Source organism: Podarcis muralis, chromosome 9, assembly GCF_964188315.1.
Source record: "Podarcis muralis chromosome 9, rPodMur119.hap1.1, whole genome shotgun sequence".
NCBI classification, from domain to species: Eukaryota; Metazoa; Chordata; class Lepidosauria; order Squamata; family Lacertidae; genus Podarcis; species Podarcis muralis.
In genome coordinates, this window is record NC_135663.1 from 50523267 (window position 1) to 50541174 (window position 17908).

Genomic DNA, 17908 nt, shown 5'->3' on the forward strand with positions numbered 1-17908 from the left:
TAGCAGTTTGAAAGCACGTCAAAGTGCAAGTAGATAAATAGGTACCACTCCAGCGGGAAGGTAAACGGCCTTTCCGTGCGCTGCTCTGGTTCGCCAGAAGCAGCTTAGTCATGTCATGCTGGCCACATGACCCAGAAGCTGTACGCCGGCTCCCTCGGCCAATAAAACGAGATGAGCGCCACAACCCCAGAGTCGGTCTCGATTGGACCTAATGGTCAGGGGTCCCTTTACCTTTACCTTTACCTTTACCTATAGCCTCACATCTTTCTGGAGCTTCTCACAGCCAGTATCCAGAGCACCTATGGGGTTTGTGTTTCCCTCCTAAGTAGTCCAGTTGGATGGTAGGTCTGAGGCTGCTAGTTGGGGATTGAGTCACCATACCGGAACTTCTGCCCACGCAGAATTGCCACTAGTTCTGGAGTCCTGGAGAGAATGATGAGCAAGCCCAGGTCTGGAATCAAGGTCCCAATAAGGGACAGTGGGGTCCCTCATATTGGAGGCCCATAGTGGAAGACTGTTATTATGGGGAAGGGCCTCTAGCTGAGCTTCATGAAGCATGGAGTCCCCAGGTCTCCATTTGTGCTAGAGGGCTCTCTGGGACCATGTTCCTCCTCCTCTGCACAGGAGATCTCATTGGGGCTCAGTTCTGAGTCTGGATTCTGATGCTTAGGCAGGAGAAGAGAAAACAGAATCTAATGCTACAGTCATACACACACAAAAACGAGTTGGACCAAACCTCAAGATATATCTAAGCAAACTAGTACTGTACTAGTACTGTATAACATCTGTACAGTTTCCCCCTCAAAAGACTAACACTAGGTTTGATTGCTGAAAGAACAGGTAATCCTCTTTTTTCTGCACAGGACAGGTACAGTTACAACTAGAAAAAACACAGCATTATCCTCAAATGTCTTGGGAAACGACACCTTCTTCTAACAGCTTGACTTGCAAGTTGCTAGAAATCCTCTCCACTTCTCACAAGCCACAGTGCTGGAATTAATGTTTAACCAAGTCAAAATATTTTGCAGGAGCCTGAAGCTGCTAACCGATGTAAGCATCACACCCATCATGATCTGAAAAGAGTTGTGTAATACGATGTATCATTTGTGGCCATTTCAGCAACATGTTCACATGTTTTATCCACCCCCACCCCCCGTGTTGCTACTTTTATGTTTCTGGCAGGATTTCCATCCTGCGCCAAATGCATGGAGGCAGATGATGGATTTAAATAGCACACACACACACACACACACACACACCCCTCGGCTTGAGATCTCAACGTATAAATGGTTATTTTTCTAAAACATCTACTAACTTCAAATGAAAATGCCGATGTATGATGACTCTCACTATGATGCAGACTTCATGACCCTTCATCACAATATGGCAATTTGTACGTTTGTGTCCATTGTTGTTGTTGACTTCCTGCTGCTTATGAATGGTTCCCTTGTAAGGTTCTCAAAGGTTATAGACCGAACAAATGTCTTGTGTCTTGCTCTGAATCAACGGCACAGACTGTTCTTTAGTACCTGGAGACATAGGTGAAGTATACTGGCAATGAGAGGATTATTTGCTCCTGGGCTCCTGGCAGGATTGGGATTGGAGATTCCAGTAAGGAGCACAGGAACAGGAAGTGTTTGCCTAGAAGCATTTATGTCAGGTAATGCCTGTTCCACCAACTTTGTGTGCCAGAAGAGGCGTTGGGATGGATCCTTAGCCGACATGGCCAGGGGGTGCTCCCCACTGCTCTGTAGTCATGTATCCCCTTAAGGGAGGCTACAGGGTGCCTCATGTTCAGATACCCAGCTCAGGGGTTAACCGTTGCACCCCTGTCATGGTGATCTTGGTGGGTCACCCAGATGTGATGTGTGTTGCAGGGTGACCTTTTACCTTGGTCAACTCTGTTTAATCATCAACCTGCACACGGGCTTGTTGATTTCAGGATACATACCCAATGCCTACATCAAACCATCTGACATCTGCAATGAATGAAAGTTATGGACTTATTTCATTCCAACACTGTTGTCCTGTGCCTTTTGTTGTATGTCCTTTGCACGTGGGACTGCAATGGGGAATCAATGCACTGCCAGAGATGGAAGGGAAGATGCAGTCATGGTGAAGTCAAGAAGGATAATACTATTACTTTCCCTTCTACTTTTTGAAGCTTTAAGAAGCACCAGTGTGCTTACCAGCTAGCTTCTGATTGAAGTTTTGGCAGATTGCCTCTTTGATTCAGGGTTTGACATATGGACCTTGGTTAATGTAATGCTTTAGTATGGAAATGTCTGAGCTCCAAAAGTGACCTGCTTTCTCTTAGCTTCTTCCGTGTTGTCATTCATCTGTGGGTTAATGACTCCTTTATATAGGGTGCAGATACACACACCCCATTGGGATTGATTGGGATCAATCAGTTTGTGGAAGGGAGACCTGTATACACCTAGCTTTCAAGAGATGCCACCTTCACCACCCAGCTAACCAGTAGAGCAGAAATGACATATCTGCAGGAATTCAGTAGGTAAGGCTTGGTGAAGTCTTGACCCACCATGGTAACGTTTTTAGTTAAACAAGTTACCTTCCATGGATCTCACCTAGCAATGCCAACACTAGAATACAGCAGGAAGCTTGATAAATTTAGAAATTCTAGTTCTGCATGCTGTTGTTGGTGAAGAAGGTAAGTAACAGATTGGTAGCCAGTTTCAGGAGTGGGTGTTTAATTATGTTGACCTAGTCTTCGCAGTGTGAATTGTGCACTAATGACTTGCAGTCAAAAAGCATGTTGTAGAAAAGATGCATGGCTCCAATTTTTAGGGCTGATGGAAGCATGCCATATTTTATGAAGTGTTGATTAGGTGGTTAATCATGCTAGCAATTAATGCATTAAATCTACGTTGATTGGACTGGGGTTCAGTCCCCCTTTTTGCTGTTTAGGTTTTGTTTTACATTTGACATTTCAATTGTATGATGGTAATACACTTTAAGTAGGGAGAAACATAAGTAAAGCTTCTTCAGTAGATGTTTTGAAACGAAACCCAGGAAAAATAAAAGCACCTGGTGTTTTACGGACTATTTAATTTTACATTAAATGTATGGCAGTTGGGTTTGATTTCATTTTTCTTAAAGAACAGCTTCAAACTGGGGTGGGGGTGGGGGGAACCTGGGTTGTGTTAGCACTAAAATACTGTTTTGTTCAAATGCAGCATGCTCTTTCTGCAAATCTGCACACTCTGCCTTGGGAATAAGCCCCATTAATTACAATGTCCCTTCTGTAGGATTCTGCTCTGTCCCTTTAACCCTTTCTTTTTCCAAATAGCATTGCCTTTACAGTGGAACCTCTACTCAAGACCACAATCCGTTCTGGAGGCCCGTCCTTATGGCGAAACGGGTCGCTGGTAGAAGCGGTGTTGTGCCAGGCGCATTCGGCGGCAGCCCACTTCTGTGCATGTGCGAATCACGGCAAACCCGGTGTTTACTTCTGGGTTTGCCCCGGTCGTGACTTGGAATGGGCCTAAGTAGAGAGGGACATAAGTAGAGGTTCTGTTGTAGCTTGATTTGTTTTCCCTCCCTAAGTTATAGCTGAGGTAGGGGGATCAAGATTGGGACTTCAGCAAGGAGGGAGGGGATATTTAATGCTTTCCCCTCCCACCATGGTTCTGATGACCATCCCTTTCCCAACATTTGGGGCTGTTGAAAAGGGACTGTCCACCTGGCTACAGAATGTCATTTTGGATTTCACAAGTCTGGTAGCTGAGTTGCATTTCCATTTGCAGCTTGAAGCTGAACAGTGACAGTTGGGTGCTTTTAAATTCCTCATTTCTTCAAGCATCCCAAGGACTTAAATATGTGATTCACTGTATATCAGTTTCTTTTCTGATAGTCTCAGGAACTGTAAGGCAGAGGACCTAATTTCCCAACAAAGTCATACCGACAAAAGGTACATATGACAATGTGTGACAACAGAGGTACAGTCTCTTATATTACAGTGTTGTGCTTGTCTCAAGAAAGATGGGAAACAAGCTATTTAGTCAGAGGAAGAGAAAACTCTGGTCACTCACTGCTTTCTTTAAGTGCATAAAATTTTTATTTGAGCCAGCAGCTTAGAAGAGCAAATGGGTCCAAAGATTTGCGTTCTTTTTTCCTCCCTCAGCACAAGAAATTGACAACCTAGCCTGAAATTACTTGCTGTTCTCTACTATGGAAGAACAAGAATACAAATGTTCATGATCCCCAGAAACACCATATGCCTTACACAAAAGGACAGTTAACTCAAAGAATAGAGATCAATTCCATGGTATGACATTTCAATCAAGCCTGACAGAGTCAAGAGAAATGCTCTTTTGTTATGGAATTACAATTGCACTGAAATTTATACAGGTAGATTGCAGCGCAGACCAGAGCTTCATATCTGCATGCAGAATGCTCTCTGAGTAAATATGTTTTTATTGGGAATAAATGGTGTTTATGAATCGAATTTATGGGCTCATATATAACTGGTGCTCTGAAAATTATTTTTACGGCAAAATATGCTATTTTGCTGTCATCATTTGTCCCAGTATGTTCCAAGTAACAGCAGTTCTGAAACAGCATACGCGTACTGCTCTCTTCTGCTCTGCTACCAAAGGCAAGCTTGAATTATGTCTGACTTATTCCAATTGCTCTTATTTGAGGGAAGCAAGGTTGCAGCAAATATTCTGCAGATGCTTGCTGTGTGGTGTATCCAGCTTTGGCTTTGCTACCTTGAAGGGGAAAGGTAACCTTTTTCTTTAATGCAAGCAGGACTGGCTTTCGTCCCGCTGCTTCGTGGATGTAAAAGTACACTGCCCTGCTGTTAGGAATAGATGGCCTGTGAAACCTCCAGTAGGCTGAAATTCACCCACGTAGCCTTAATTTATATACCCGTTTGCCACTTGTCAGACAGTGAACCTTTTCATGCTATTTCTTGTAACAGCCATAGAGTGGAAGCCATCTTTAGAAAACTTAGGGTTTAGAAATCATTATTCGAAAGGATCTTAATTTTTCCTAAACCAGGAACGTTTCAGAAACAATATCACCAGCTTTTCAGGACTGAGACGATCACAACTGATTTTGTTTTCATATTCAGAAACAAAAATTGTGGCCACATGAGGTTTCATAAAGGCGAAAATAAATAAAATTGCTTGATTTGTGAGACTGTAAGTGCTAAAAAACGCACACCCTGCATTGAAACAGCTTTGTCCTTGTCCTACAGTCACAAGGACAGCATTGCTGTGGGCCACATTTTAGGACTCTGCAGGCTACTCCTTTAGTTTGGGCCACACATTGAGCAATCCTGACTTAAACCTACTGAGCAATTACCTGAAATGTGTTCGCAGATATGGCTTTTCTCTCTTGTGAGATTATTTTCCATTACGACTAGTGCTGCTCTCTTAAAGTACAACCGCAATCATTACATTCATCCCCCAAAGCCCAACAGAACTGCCTTTATCCTGTTTGATTGTAGAATCATTATGAAATCCCATTTGATGCTTTGGGTTTGCTTTCATGATCACTTCCCCTTAACCACCCCAATAATTGTTATTTTTGCATAGGTTAGTGTGTATGCCAAAAAAAAAAAGGCACACACAAAAGCAGTAGGAAAAAAGGCTCTCTCTGTCTCAACTAGAATTTCTCCAGAGTTTTTTCTGCCCCATGATGCCCAAGGGAAAGACTTGCTCCTGGCTCCTGGCTCTGAGATTTAAGGATGTATGCTGGTGCCCATAGGGATGATCTCCCCCTTTCTCTGTGAAGGGAGGAAAAAAGGTGCATTTTGAAGACAAGGGCAATGGAGGGAACATCTCCTGTGCTCTGTCTTTGCTTGGGAAACACCTCTTTATTTCTGCTTGCCTTGACTGCATGTGGCTTTTGCCAGCTTCTCTGCTTTATATAAAAATTATTTGTGTGGGGTGTTAGGGGAGGGGTCGTGCCTCTGGTGGGAGACACATTGTGCTCCTTCTGGGGTAGCTTGTCCCCACCCTGCACTGAGCTTTCACCTGTGGCTCCTAAAAGCTGTCAGCATGTGACAATGGCCACACCCCAGTGAACAGCTTTGACTACCCAGCTAAACCAGGTGACGGTATACAATGGATCTCAAACCCTCAATGAATTAGGGACTTTCCCTGCACGTGAAGACAGGCTGCACCGGATTGAGTGGATGAGACAAGTAGTGGGTCAAATGGTCAAGAAGGCAATTTCTGTGTTTGCTGTAGAGGGAAGTGAGGGTCAGATGGGGCTCATCAACCTGGGGAGGTAGCCCATCTAGAAGGAAAACTCTGATCCTAAACCTCCATTGCCTTGCGAGAGATCTTTGGGAGAAGAGAAGGCAAAGGAGTAAACCCTACACAAACCCAGAGTGGAATCCCTGAGATGGTTGGATGGTGCCTTGTACGACTTCTTTCAGCAATTCCTGCAGCCAGGTTGGGGCCAAATGTATTGCTCTGGTTTCCTTTGGAGCAGATCAGCAAGGCTGAGAGGGAGGTCGTCGCCTGAGCAGCCCAGGACCTCCATGCACACAGTCCAGGCTTGCACCCCAGGGAGGTCACTTGGATGCTGCTAACAACAGCAGTTTGACTTCACCTCTGGAGGCTCACATCACTGTCCCTTGAGACCAACAGATGCCAAAAAATTATTTGGATGGGGAGAAGCATCCTATTAAGCGTATGAGAAATCAGTGGTATATAAAGTTGTCACCTCTTATTTTCCTTCCATATGCTTGTGTAAAAACAAATACTATCTATCTCTAGTCTTGTTTTGAGTATATTTGGCAAAACTTTCCATAGAAACGTACCTACATAAACTGTATTTGAGTTTAAGGGGGCGCATGGGAAGCATTCTGATTCCTTTTTCTTTTTTTGAAAAAGAGCTACTTCCTCATTTCCTTGCCTCTTGAATTCACATCAAAGTGTAGCAGTAGGAAGATTAAATGTGTAGGACTATTGAGCATTATTGGCAATTGATACCACTAGGGACCTTCTCTGCTGCAGCAGAAGCTAACCAAACATATGTTTAAAGTCTATTGTGGTGCATTGGAGTTACTGTTTGCACTGGATAATTTAAGTAGGCAAAAGTAGAGAAAGTGTCTTAGAGAAGTATATGTAACTAACGTTAGAGCTAGGAGAAGCACTTGAACCTAAATCAGTATCTTGGATTAATGTTTTCCTAGAGAGCTTTGAAGATGTAAAGTACTGTTTAAGACTATAGCATCTTTCATCAACATAAATTGAACTCATTGACCTGAGATCTTCTTAAAACCTGAATCTTTATCCTTAGCCTTAAAGGTTTAAACATTCTTTTCTGCCTTTTATATAGGAGAACAGCAGGCTGAAAGTAGTAAAGAACATAGAGCATAACATACATGTTGCATGTAAAAATTGCTTTTTCTCTTAAACTTCTTCAGTCCTAAGATACTTTGGAAGTAATCTCAGTTCTTAACATGTTTTATACCCAAATATCTGTGGGACAAAAATGTTATTGGATCCATCAGTTGTATTCAGTGTTAGTCCTTCTCAGGGTAGAGCTATCAAAATTAACTGACTTTCATTCTTTTCTTTGGGTCTACTCTGACCCATTGTATTGCTTGAGTATGTATGTCTTGCTTGGGTCTGGTGAAAAATGGGTAGATAATGCAGAGGTTCAAAATGTGATTCAGTAAAGATGTCACTTAAAACTAGCAAGGTAATAGAACAAAGCTTTTTAAACAAGTCCTTTGGACATCACTAATTTGAATGTGGCTAAGATTGACCAGTTTTATTTTACTAAATAAAAGCTTTTACAACTGCATTTCTCCAGAAACCACACAGATAGAAGATCCAAGAAAACAATGGAGGCAAGAACAAGAGAAAATGCTGAAAGATTATCTTACAGTAGCACAAGATGCACTCAGCACTCAGAAAGAACTGTACCATGTGAAAGAACAGAGACTAGCACTTGCTTTGGATGAATATGTGAGGCTGAATGATGCTTACAAGGAGAAATCAAGTTCTCATACAAGCTGTACGTATCTTAGAAATACGGTATTTGTATTTATTCATTCATTTGTTGCTGTAATAGTAGTAGTAGCAGTAGCAGTAGTAGTAGTAAATTTGTACTCCGCCCATCTGACTGGGTTGCCCCAGCCACTCTGAGTGGCTTCCAGCATATATGAAAACATAGTAAAACATTAAACTTTAAAAAGCTTCCCTGTACAGGGCTGCCTTCAGCTGTCTTCTAAAAGTTCCTTGACATCTGATGGGAGGGCATTCCACAGGGCCACTACCGAGAAGGCCCTCTGCCTGGTTCCCTGTAGCTTTACTTCTCGCAGTGTGGGAACCACCAGAAGGCCCTTTGTGCTGTATCTCAATGTCCGCGCTGAACGATGGGGTTTGAGATGCTTCTTCAGGTATACAGGACTAAGATCATTTAGGGCAGGGGTGTCAAACTCAAATTCATCGGGGGCCGCATCAGCAGTTTGGTCACCCTCAAAGGGCTGGTTGTATCTGTAGGACTTACAGTACAGGAGAGAAGGGTTCAGGCAGCCGTTGGATCTGTCACATCACAGGATGGCATGCGCTCAATATAAAAACAAGTGGAGGTTTCCTGAATGCATGTAAAGTGGGGGTTTCCTGTGTAGAACGGCCGGCGCCGCTAGAGGGCAGACGTTCTCTGGCTTGTAGGCTGCCGCGCATGCGCTGAAGAGGCGGCTTTCTTGTGTCAAAAAAAAAAAAAGCGAGAATAAAAGGTGAAGGCTACACGGGCCACATGATGAGGTCTGGCGGGCCGGATTCGGCCCGCGGACCTTGTGTTTGACACCCGTGATTTAGGGCTTTAAAGATCAGCACCAGCACTTTGAATTGTGCTCGGAAACGTACTGGGAGCCAATGTTGGTCTTTTAGGACCCGTGTTATATGGTCTTGGCAGTTCTTCCCACTCGCCAATCTAGCTGCCACATTCTGGATTAGTTGTAGTTTCTGAGTCACCTTCAAAGGTAGCCCCACATAGAGCGCATTGCAGTAGTCCAAGCGGGAGATAACCAGCGCATGTACCACTCTGGTGAGACAGTACGCAGACAGGTAGGGTCTCAGCTGCGTACCAAATGGAGCCTGTAGACAGCTGCCCTAGATACAGAATTAACTTGTGACTCCATGGACAGCTGTGAGTCCAAAATGACTCCCAGGTTGGGTAGCTGTTCCTTCAGGGGCTCAGTTACCCCATTCAGGACTAGGGAGTTCCCCACACCTGCCCGTCCTCTGTCCCACAGAAACAATACTTCTGTTTTGTTGGGATTCAACCACAATCTGTTAGCTGCCATCCATCCTCCAACCACCTCCAAACTAGTGATAGATGAAACTGTCAGTTTCAATTCCTCTCAGTTCCTTATTTTCCCAGCCATTTTCACATCAGTTTGCTATATATATAAAAAGTCACTACAAAAATTATATGTATATGTACATTTTTGTGCACTTTTCTCCTAGCATACACATTTTTGAATGAAATTCTGCTTGATGTGCCATTTGCAAGCAATTTCCCTTAATATCGTACATTTTTGCACACATATTTTGAGTGGCAAACTACATTGCAAGATTCAGACAGGTGCAAATTCTGAAGGATAGTTCTGTTTTATTTTGCATCCTGGTTCAGGAAGTGCAAATTATGTAGTTTCCTGTTAAAATGCAATGTGAACGAATTTTTCCTCCATCCCTATTATGGTTGTGTCAAAATGAATTTTAATCTTGAGCCAGTTTTAAACACCCCCAAAAAGGCCAGTTGCTTGTTCATTTGTGTAACCTTCACTCGTGTATCATCTTCTAATAATTTTATGGTGCTCTTCAGTTGATAGAAAGAAAATGTATTTGAATATTTGTTGTTCTCGTGCTGTAGCTTTGGCTGTAATGCAGCAATGTGATGCAATTAAACAATGAGCCATTTCTTAGCTGGTTAAATATATTTTCCATTTTCTTTAAATTTTCCTAATAAGTATTTTCAAGCTCCTCTTCCAGCACTAAGTATGACCCTGATATTCTGAAGGCGGAAATCTCCACTACAAGATTAAGGGTAAGAATGCTTAATTTGAGATCTATGGGGAAATGTGTGTCATCTGTGGTGTTTCTTGTTAGACATTTGCCATCCAGGCACTGAAATCCCCAAGTATCCAAATTAAATGTTTGCTGGGTTTTTTGTGGCATGCACATACGAACACATATTTTGGGGGGGGGGGGACATTGGCAGTTCTAATAATACGAATAGCACTTGGCAGTTCCAATAATATGAATTGTACTTGGTTTAGGTTATGTTCATGCTTGTTGGTGGTTTATAGAGGCGTGTTGTAACAGAAAATAAAGTTGTTGTTGTTTTTAAATGCAGTACATATTGTAGCATGTGTAGATTGACTTCCAGATGGAAACTTCTTGGTTTCTGAGTTAGTGTAGTGTAGACACACACACACACACACACACACACACACACACACACACAAAGTGGCCTTTGGGGATCCTCTCCCGCTTGCATGTTTACTCTCTGTTTCATTCTCTCTCTCCAAGCTATGTTAGTAGGTGCTATGTTTCTTGAATGAGAACAGGTGGCATGCGCACACATCCAGTGACAAATTAACTTAAGCAAGTAAATGTTAAATTCAACTTTAATTACTATAATGAGGCTATCCAAATAAAGAGGTGTCTTAATCTGGCATGTCTCTTGCATTAGTTGCTTGTTCAGGAACATCAAGAGGAAGATAGAATTCCTTTGTGTTCAACAAATACTAACAAGGGCTTATTTATATGTGATAGGCAAGGCTGGTAGTGTTGAAACCAGCTATGTCTGCTAGCAGGGTATCTTGAACACTGACACACATGCTGCACTCTTTTTCAGAGCAGTTAGTCCTTTTGTGAACAGTTTTTTCACACCATATTAGTAAGCATTAGCATATCCAAGAGTGGAAATTGCCTGTTACTCCTGTAGAAGCTAACGGATTTATATAGTGTGTCCAAACTAATAAGGGCTAACAAGTCTAGAGATAGGACACAACATTCAAGCATTACACACACAGACATGTGAGGCAACCCCCAGAGGTATTGTGTCATGTGGTTGTAATGTCCAGTCCCTCAGCTAACCAAGAATGAATGCCTGGGGGGGACACCAATTGCTGATCCAAACCATGTGTTCCATTGTCTTAAACAAATGGCTCACTAATTTGTTTTTCATCCAAGGTTAAAAAGCTGAAGAGGGAACTCTTGCAGATGAAGCAAGAATTACTGTATAAGGAGCAAGGCTATGAAACATTGCAACAGTGAGTATGAAATGATTGAAATTGACTTAAATAATTCAGTCCGCTGGTTAGGACCAAATCAAATAGAATCATTGCATCCGTTTACTGAGAGAAGCTTTGGAATAAGAAAACAGCTGAGATAAATCTATTGCCTACCGGCAATGGGAGAACCTAGCCACTGTTTTAAAATGTTTTTGTTTTGAAAAATTAACTTCAAAAAAGTCAGGGGGAGTGCAAAGCTGATTCAAGGCTTTAAAAAGCATCACTGAATGATTCCATCTGCCACTTGCGGGATGCAGAAGAGCAAAGAATCAGCTGGAAAAGAGAGAGAAGAGCAGCAGTGTTTCATTTTCCTGCCTCATCAGCCACTAAAGTGGGATTAGGCTTTTACTGCATCCTTACCTGTCATGGAGAAAGACATTCTGTAGTGAAGAGGTTGAAGCACAAGAAAGCTGCTGTAGGTTGAAATGCCGCAAGCTGGAAAGATCTCAGGACCTTTTTCTTTTGCATTTCTTTTGCATTTCCAAATGCAAATTCTCCCCATGCTGTGTAAAGTGTTGATGGGCATAATACAAGTATCTACAATGATACCTTGGTTCTCAAGCGTCATCCGTTCCGGAAGTCCGTTCGACTTCCGAAACGTTCAAAAACCAAGGCGCGGCTTCTGATTGGCGCAGGTGCCCCAGAAACAATAGCCGACAACCGCATTGGACATTCAGCTTCTGAAAAACATTTGAAAACTGGAACACTTCCTGGTTTTTGGCATTTGGGAGCCAATTTGTTCATCAACTAAGCCGTTCGAGAACCAAGGTACCACTTTACTTGAAGACCACCGCTCCTCTGAAAAGGAAAAAGCAGCAGTCTAAATAGGCTGCGGGGCAAAATAAAATTAATAATGATAAATAATTATAAATAATTATAATTATAATAGGTACTAAATTTATAGGAACATAAGAAGCTGCCTTATGCTGAGTCAGACCGTTGGTCCATCTAGCTCAATATTATGCATGCTGACTAGCAGTGGTTCTTCAGGATTCGAGATGGGAAACATTCCCAGTCCAACTTGAAAATGCCAGGGATTGAAGCTGAGGCCTTCTGCACGCAAAGCAGATGTTCTACCACTGAGCTATAGACCTTCTTCAAGGAACTTAGGGTTAGAATTTACAACACACCCTTAAATGTGTTTACTTGGAATTAAGTTGAACCACTTTCTAGTAGGTATGTTTGGGATTGCAACTAATGAGGCAGAGAATTCCTAGTCTGTCTGTTGCTGAACTTTTGATTAAACTTTACAACTGGTTGAGACTTTAGATATCTTTGTGTTGTGGTAGTTAAGGTGCTAGAAAGACATACCACATTCCACCCATATGTTGGAAGACTGAATAGAATAGAAGAAAAGTTTGCACGCAATTTACAGTAGTAATACTTTTGAATACAAGTAAAAGTTGTTGGGAGGGAATGAAGAGGTACATATTTAACCATAATTTAGCTATCCCTTAAAACATAGGGGGGGGGGTTTGCGGTCGGGGGCCTATATCCAAAGCTTGGAAACTTCTGCTACTATCCCAAGATTAAAGCTTAGCCAAACATGCTGGTTTTATTACATTACTGTAACAATGAAGTATTGTTTTAAAGCAACTTGCTTGCAAGCAATTTTGATAGGAATCTAAAACATGTTTGGGAAACTTTCAGCAGCATACCACAAGCAAACAATGGACATTTGTTGGAAAAATTCAGACAGCCACTTTGGGAGGTCAGAATATCTTGTGTGCTGGAGAGCCATTTTATTCATTTTTGCCATATATGTGATGATATGGCAGCTCCAGCTTAAAATGTGAGACACCACATTCCACAGCAGCAGACATTCAGCATGCAACAAAACCACAGTCAGTTTCACTTGTTTTGGGGTTTCTTTACCATAGCTGGGTAAAGATAGTAAAATCAAAGAAGATTAGGGACTATATGTTCACTATCCATGGCAGTTATGCATGTTTAAATTGGATCCTGATGTGGTCTTTGGCTGAACTAATTGTTTAGCATTGCAAGTCTTGGGCTTGAGTGCCTTTCCTTCTGAGTGGCCACAAGGAAGGCATGGGAAGATTTCAATTCCATTTTCAACAAGCCACAGTGTGTTGGGTCTGAACTCAGAACTATGGTTAATCTAAACTGTGGTTTAGGACAGGGCTGGGAAACCTGTGGCCTTCCAGATGTTGGAACCCAACTACTACCAACCCCAGACAGCATGGAGAAGGGTCAGGGAAGATGAGAGCTGTAATCCAGCAACATCTGGAGCAGAGGCGGTTTTGTTGTTGTTTAGTCGTCTAGTCATGTCCGACTCTTCGTGACCCCATGGACCAGAGCACGCCAGGCACTCCTGTCTTCCACTGCCTCCCGCAGTTTGGTCAGACTCATGTTTGTAGCTTCGAGAACACTGTCCAACCATCTCGTCCTCTGTCATCCCCTTCTCCTTGTGCCCTCAATCTTTCCCAACATCGGGGTCTTTTCCAGGGAGTCTTCTCTTCTCATAAGGTGGCCAAAATATTGGAGCCTCAGCTTCACAATTTGTCCTTCCAGCGAGCACTCAGGGCTAATTTCCTTAAGAATGGATGCATTTGATCTTCTTGCAGTCCATGGAACTCTCAAAAGTCTCCTCCAGCACCATAATTCAAAAGCATCAATTCTTTGGCGATCAGCCTTCTTGATGGTCCAGCTCTCACTTCCATACATCACTACCGGGAAAACCATGGCTTTAACTATACGGACCTTTGTTGGCAAGGTGATGTCTCTGCTTTTTAAGATGCTGGAGGCGGTTTTAGAGTGGTGCAACTGGTGTGGCAGGACTGGGTGCTGTGCTGCAGGGGATGCCACAACAAGGCTGTAGAACAGAGTGCGAGAGGCAAGGGGTACCAAATTTTTGTGTCACACAGGGCACTGCTGAACCATGAGATCCCAAAGTCCGCCACAGACTGGAGAATCACAGGTTCCCCATCCCAACTTGATTGAAGTTGGCTTGCTTCCCATAGTTAAAACCATCCACAGTTTCGGTTTGGACTAGCTAGGAACCCCTGTGAACAGCAGAAATAAGATGTGTGTCATCTGCATATCCAACCAGAGGAAGTTATAGACTCCTCTGTCTGAGATAAATGTGTTTTTTTCTGGTTTTCTTGCTATACTTACACATATCCGGAGAGAGCGTGATTCAGCTTGCAAGAATGCACCTATGTCTTGACAACAATAACCCAAGAAGCAGCCAGTCATTATTTTGCTCTGTTTGCAGAGAGCAAATGGCTTTACCCACAAAGTAACAATTGCTCTCCATATTGCAGTGTGGTGATAAAAGCCTCCTGTAATGATTGTCTCAGTCAAAAGAGCCTCAGGCCTTGATTGGCTAAGTGCTCTTATCCTACCTGCTAGCAAGGTAGAAGATCATGGGGGGTGAGGGCTAAAAGAATCAGAACCCTACAAAAATAACCATGGAAGAGGCACTGACTGCTGCAGGAGAATGCAAGAAGTCAAGCAAACGTCTTGGAGGAAGAGGAGAACTGGCAGAGAGGAAAAGTTCATGTGGCCAAGAGCCACAGAGGCGCGAGAGAGCCTGAGTTTGCATAGTTTGCTATATCTTTGGCTGCAAGCCTCTAGTGCATTTTAATGTGCTACCATGGTTGCATCTTGGCCACAATGGTTCTCATTCAAATCAATTGGAGCTTTGCCATGGATTTCTATAGGAGCCAATTGTCACTCACAGTTTGTGAACTTGTGTTCACCTTTTGGAAAACTTAGCTTCCTATAACAGATAATGTTTAATTTCCTGTGCATGTATCAAGTAGCCATCTGCCTGTCTACCTGTGTTACTAGGTCGGAGGCACTTTTCTTCCATGAATTCTAAAGCATAGCAAACTATGTGTGCAATTTTAAACTCTCTTTAACACTGGGAGCTTAATGTCAGGGTTAAGAAAACATTGCATTTTCAATGCATGCATTCTGTGTAAGATATTGTATGTGTACTTGAAGCTGAAGACTACTTCTTATCTTTGAAGTGTTGGTGCATCCTTCTGTTGGAAAACATAAATTTGTGACTGAAGTGGATAGATGAAGAAGCAGGGGCAAGGGGGAAGGAACCAAGGATTTAAAAAAATGCTGCTGCTTCTTTCTAGTTTGCTGCATCACTTCCTTTTTGTTGCTTCTGTAAGGCTGCTGTTTTCTTGGGTTTGTTGATAATGGCTTTTAAATGGTGGTTTTAATATATTTTCCGTTAGATATTTTTATTGTGTTTACCTTTTTAAGCAAACCACTTTGAGAATATTCTTGATGAATGATGGGGAGATAGCTATTGTAAATCAATAACAATCTTTTTAAAAACTCATATGGTTATATTAAATTGTTCCTCTGGAAAGTATCCAGTCTGGCTAGAAATGAATATTTAAAAATGTTTGCCTAGCACTGGGTCACCAACCTTTTTGGACAAATGGGCTCATTTTGTACTTTGAGAAAGTGCTGTGGGTGCCAGAAATCGGGTTGGCAAAAATGGAACTCCACAGCGCCACCTGGTGTCACAGTCTTAGAAAGCATAAACAACTCATATAACAATCTTTTTCTTTGCCAATGTAGCTGGGTCCTTACTATGCTATGGGAAACAATATCTTTAGAACTACCTATTCTTTCCCCTAATTTGGAGAACAATATTTGTTTCTCTACAGTTACCCCCAGTGTCTCTGTTTTACAGAATTGACCAAAAAATGTCTGGAGGCCAGAGTGGGTATGAACTAAGTGAAGCCAAAGCCATTGTGAATGAATTAAAGTCTATCCGAAAGGCTATAAGCTCTGGTGAGAAGGAGAAGCAAGATTTAATGCAGGTATTTTTGAATTTCTATCCTACAACTGTAGTGGTAAATGTTCTTGCATTTCTGTTTTTTTGTTTTTTTGTTTTGACTACTCATGGTTTTTTGTTTTCCTCTTGAAGTAGTAGCTTATTTTTGTGATATGCGTATAATGCTTTTATTCATGCAAATATGATCAACCTTCAGTTGAGTTGATTCCCTAAGTGGATATGTTTAACTGTTGCGGGAGCTCTTTATACTGTTTCTCCTTTTATGGTTTGTCTTTTCCCTGCTCCCCCATCCAATGTATTTTTGCTGTGTGTCGATCTTTTACAATAAATGAAGCATGAAAGTGCATCATTATTTGTGTTTCCTTTCAGAGTCTTGCAAAGCTGAGAGAGAGGTTCCTCCTCAATCAAAATTTTGGCAGATCAGAACCAGATTTGAGGTGCAGTCCAGCACACTCTCAGCTCTCTCTCTCAAGGCAGACTTTGGATGCAGGGTCTCAGACAGACATTTCTGGTGATGTAAGTTTTTCATGCCATTCAAAGGTGGGGAAGAGAGAAAATAGCTGCAGAACATTCTTGAGGGGATTTGAGCCAAATGCTTGGCTTCTGCTATATCTAATCAAGATGGCTAATATATTTCCCACTAAAATATTTTTTTCTGATAGTGAAACCAAGTATTGCCAGAAAGAGGCTTTTCTGTGGTACATTTAGAATTCTGAAGGCTGGGTTTCAAAAGAATATTGTTAAAGTGATAGAAACAGAGTTTTGTCTTCCAATTTTGTTGCGGGCTTCTGAGAAGCTGCAGGTGGGTGAAAGCATAAGAAAATATGATAAGCTAAATACTCCTGTGTATGCTTTGCAGTATTTTGTGGGGGAGTAAAATTTTCTAGCTAAATATTTAGAATATAGCACGTCTTGTATCAAAAGAGTACCATCATCCATTTGGAGGAAATATATTTCAAATTCCTTTAGTAAAAGTAATATTTTTTTCTGACATTGAAACCGGTTTCTTATGCAAGCCATTTCAAAAGTAAAAAGCATGGGAATTAGCTGGTTTACACATCACATTAAGCCATAGGTAAGATAAACTGGTTTAATGTGGATGAGCAGCATGCTGGGCTGCTGCTGCCCCATTTCTGCTGCTACCAGGGTACAAGCCATGGGCTGCTTTGTTCTAGCTTCCAGATCTGATGGTAAGCCAAGGTTTGTTTGAGAAAGAAACCACCAGCCTGGGTTCAGATGAGAAAAACCAGACCATGGTTTGTTTCCCAGCAGTGTGGCAGCAACAGAAGTGAGGAAGGGGTGAAGTACAGTGGTACCTTGGTTCCCGAAGGGCTTAGTTGTTGAACAAATCGGTTCCTGAACGCTGCAAACCCGGAAGTAAATGTTCTGGTTTGTGAACGTTTTTCGGAAGCTGAGCGGCTGACGCAGCTTCCAGTTGAGTGCAGGAAGCTCCTGTTGCCAATCAGAAGCTGCACCTTGCTTTGTGAACATATTTCGGAAGCCGAATGTCCAATGCAGATTCCACTTGACTGCAGGAAGTTCCTGTAGCCAATCGAAAACTGCACCTTGGTTCTTGAACAGTTTCAGGAGTTGAATGGACTCCCGGAACAGATTAAGTTCGAGAACCAAGGTACTATTGTACCCATAATTTCATCAGCTTGCAGTAGCATACTGTCCATTCACATTAAACCATTGTTTATCTAGACATATGAACCCAGCCAGTAAGCAGTCATTTGTAATCTGTACCTTTCAAAATAAAAAATATAACTTAAATTATCCCATATTTCTTGAATTTAAGTGGTCCATATTAGTTTTTCTCAAAAAGAAAA

The 17908-nt window shown here is 42.1% G+C and overlaps 1 protein-coding gene across 3 annotated transcripts in view; it reads left to right on the forward strand.

The window, feature by feature from the left end:
* Positions 1-17908, forward strand: part of WWC2 (WW and C2 domain containing 2) — a 113521-nt gene that overhangs the window by 44708 nt on the left and 50905 nt on the right. For all 3 annotated transcript variants that reach the window (XM_028744406.2, XM_077934218.1, XM_077934217.1), the window contains exons 3-7: positions 7801-8004; positions 9965-10041; positions 11193-11272; positions 15975-16104; positions 16449-16595. In XM_028744406.2, coding sequence (XP_028600239.2) covers positions 7801-8004; positions 9965-10041; positions 11193-11272; positions 15975-16104; positions 16449-16595 — 638 coding nt within the window. The remainder of the gene's footprint in view (positions 1-7800; positions 8005-9964; positions 10042-11192; positions 11273-15974; positions 16105-16448; positions 16596-17908) is intronic.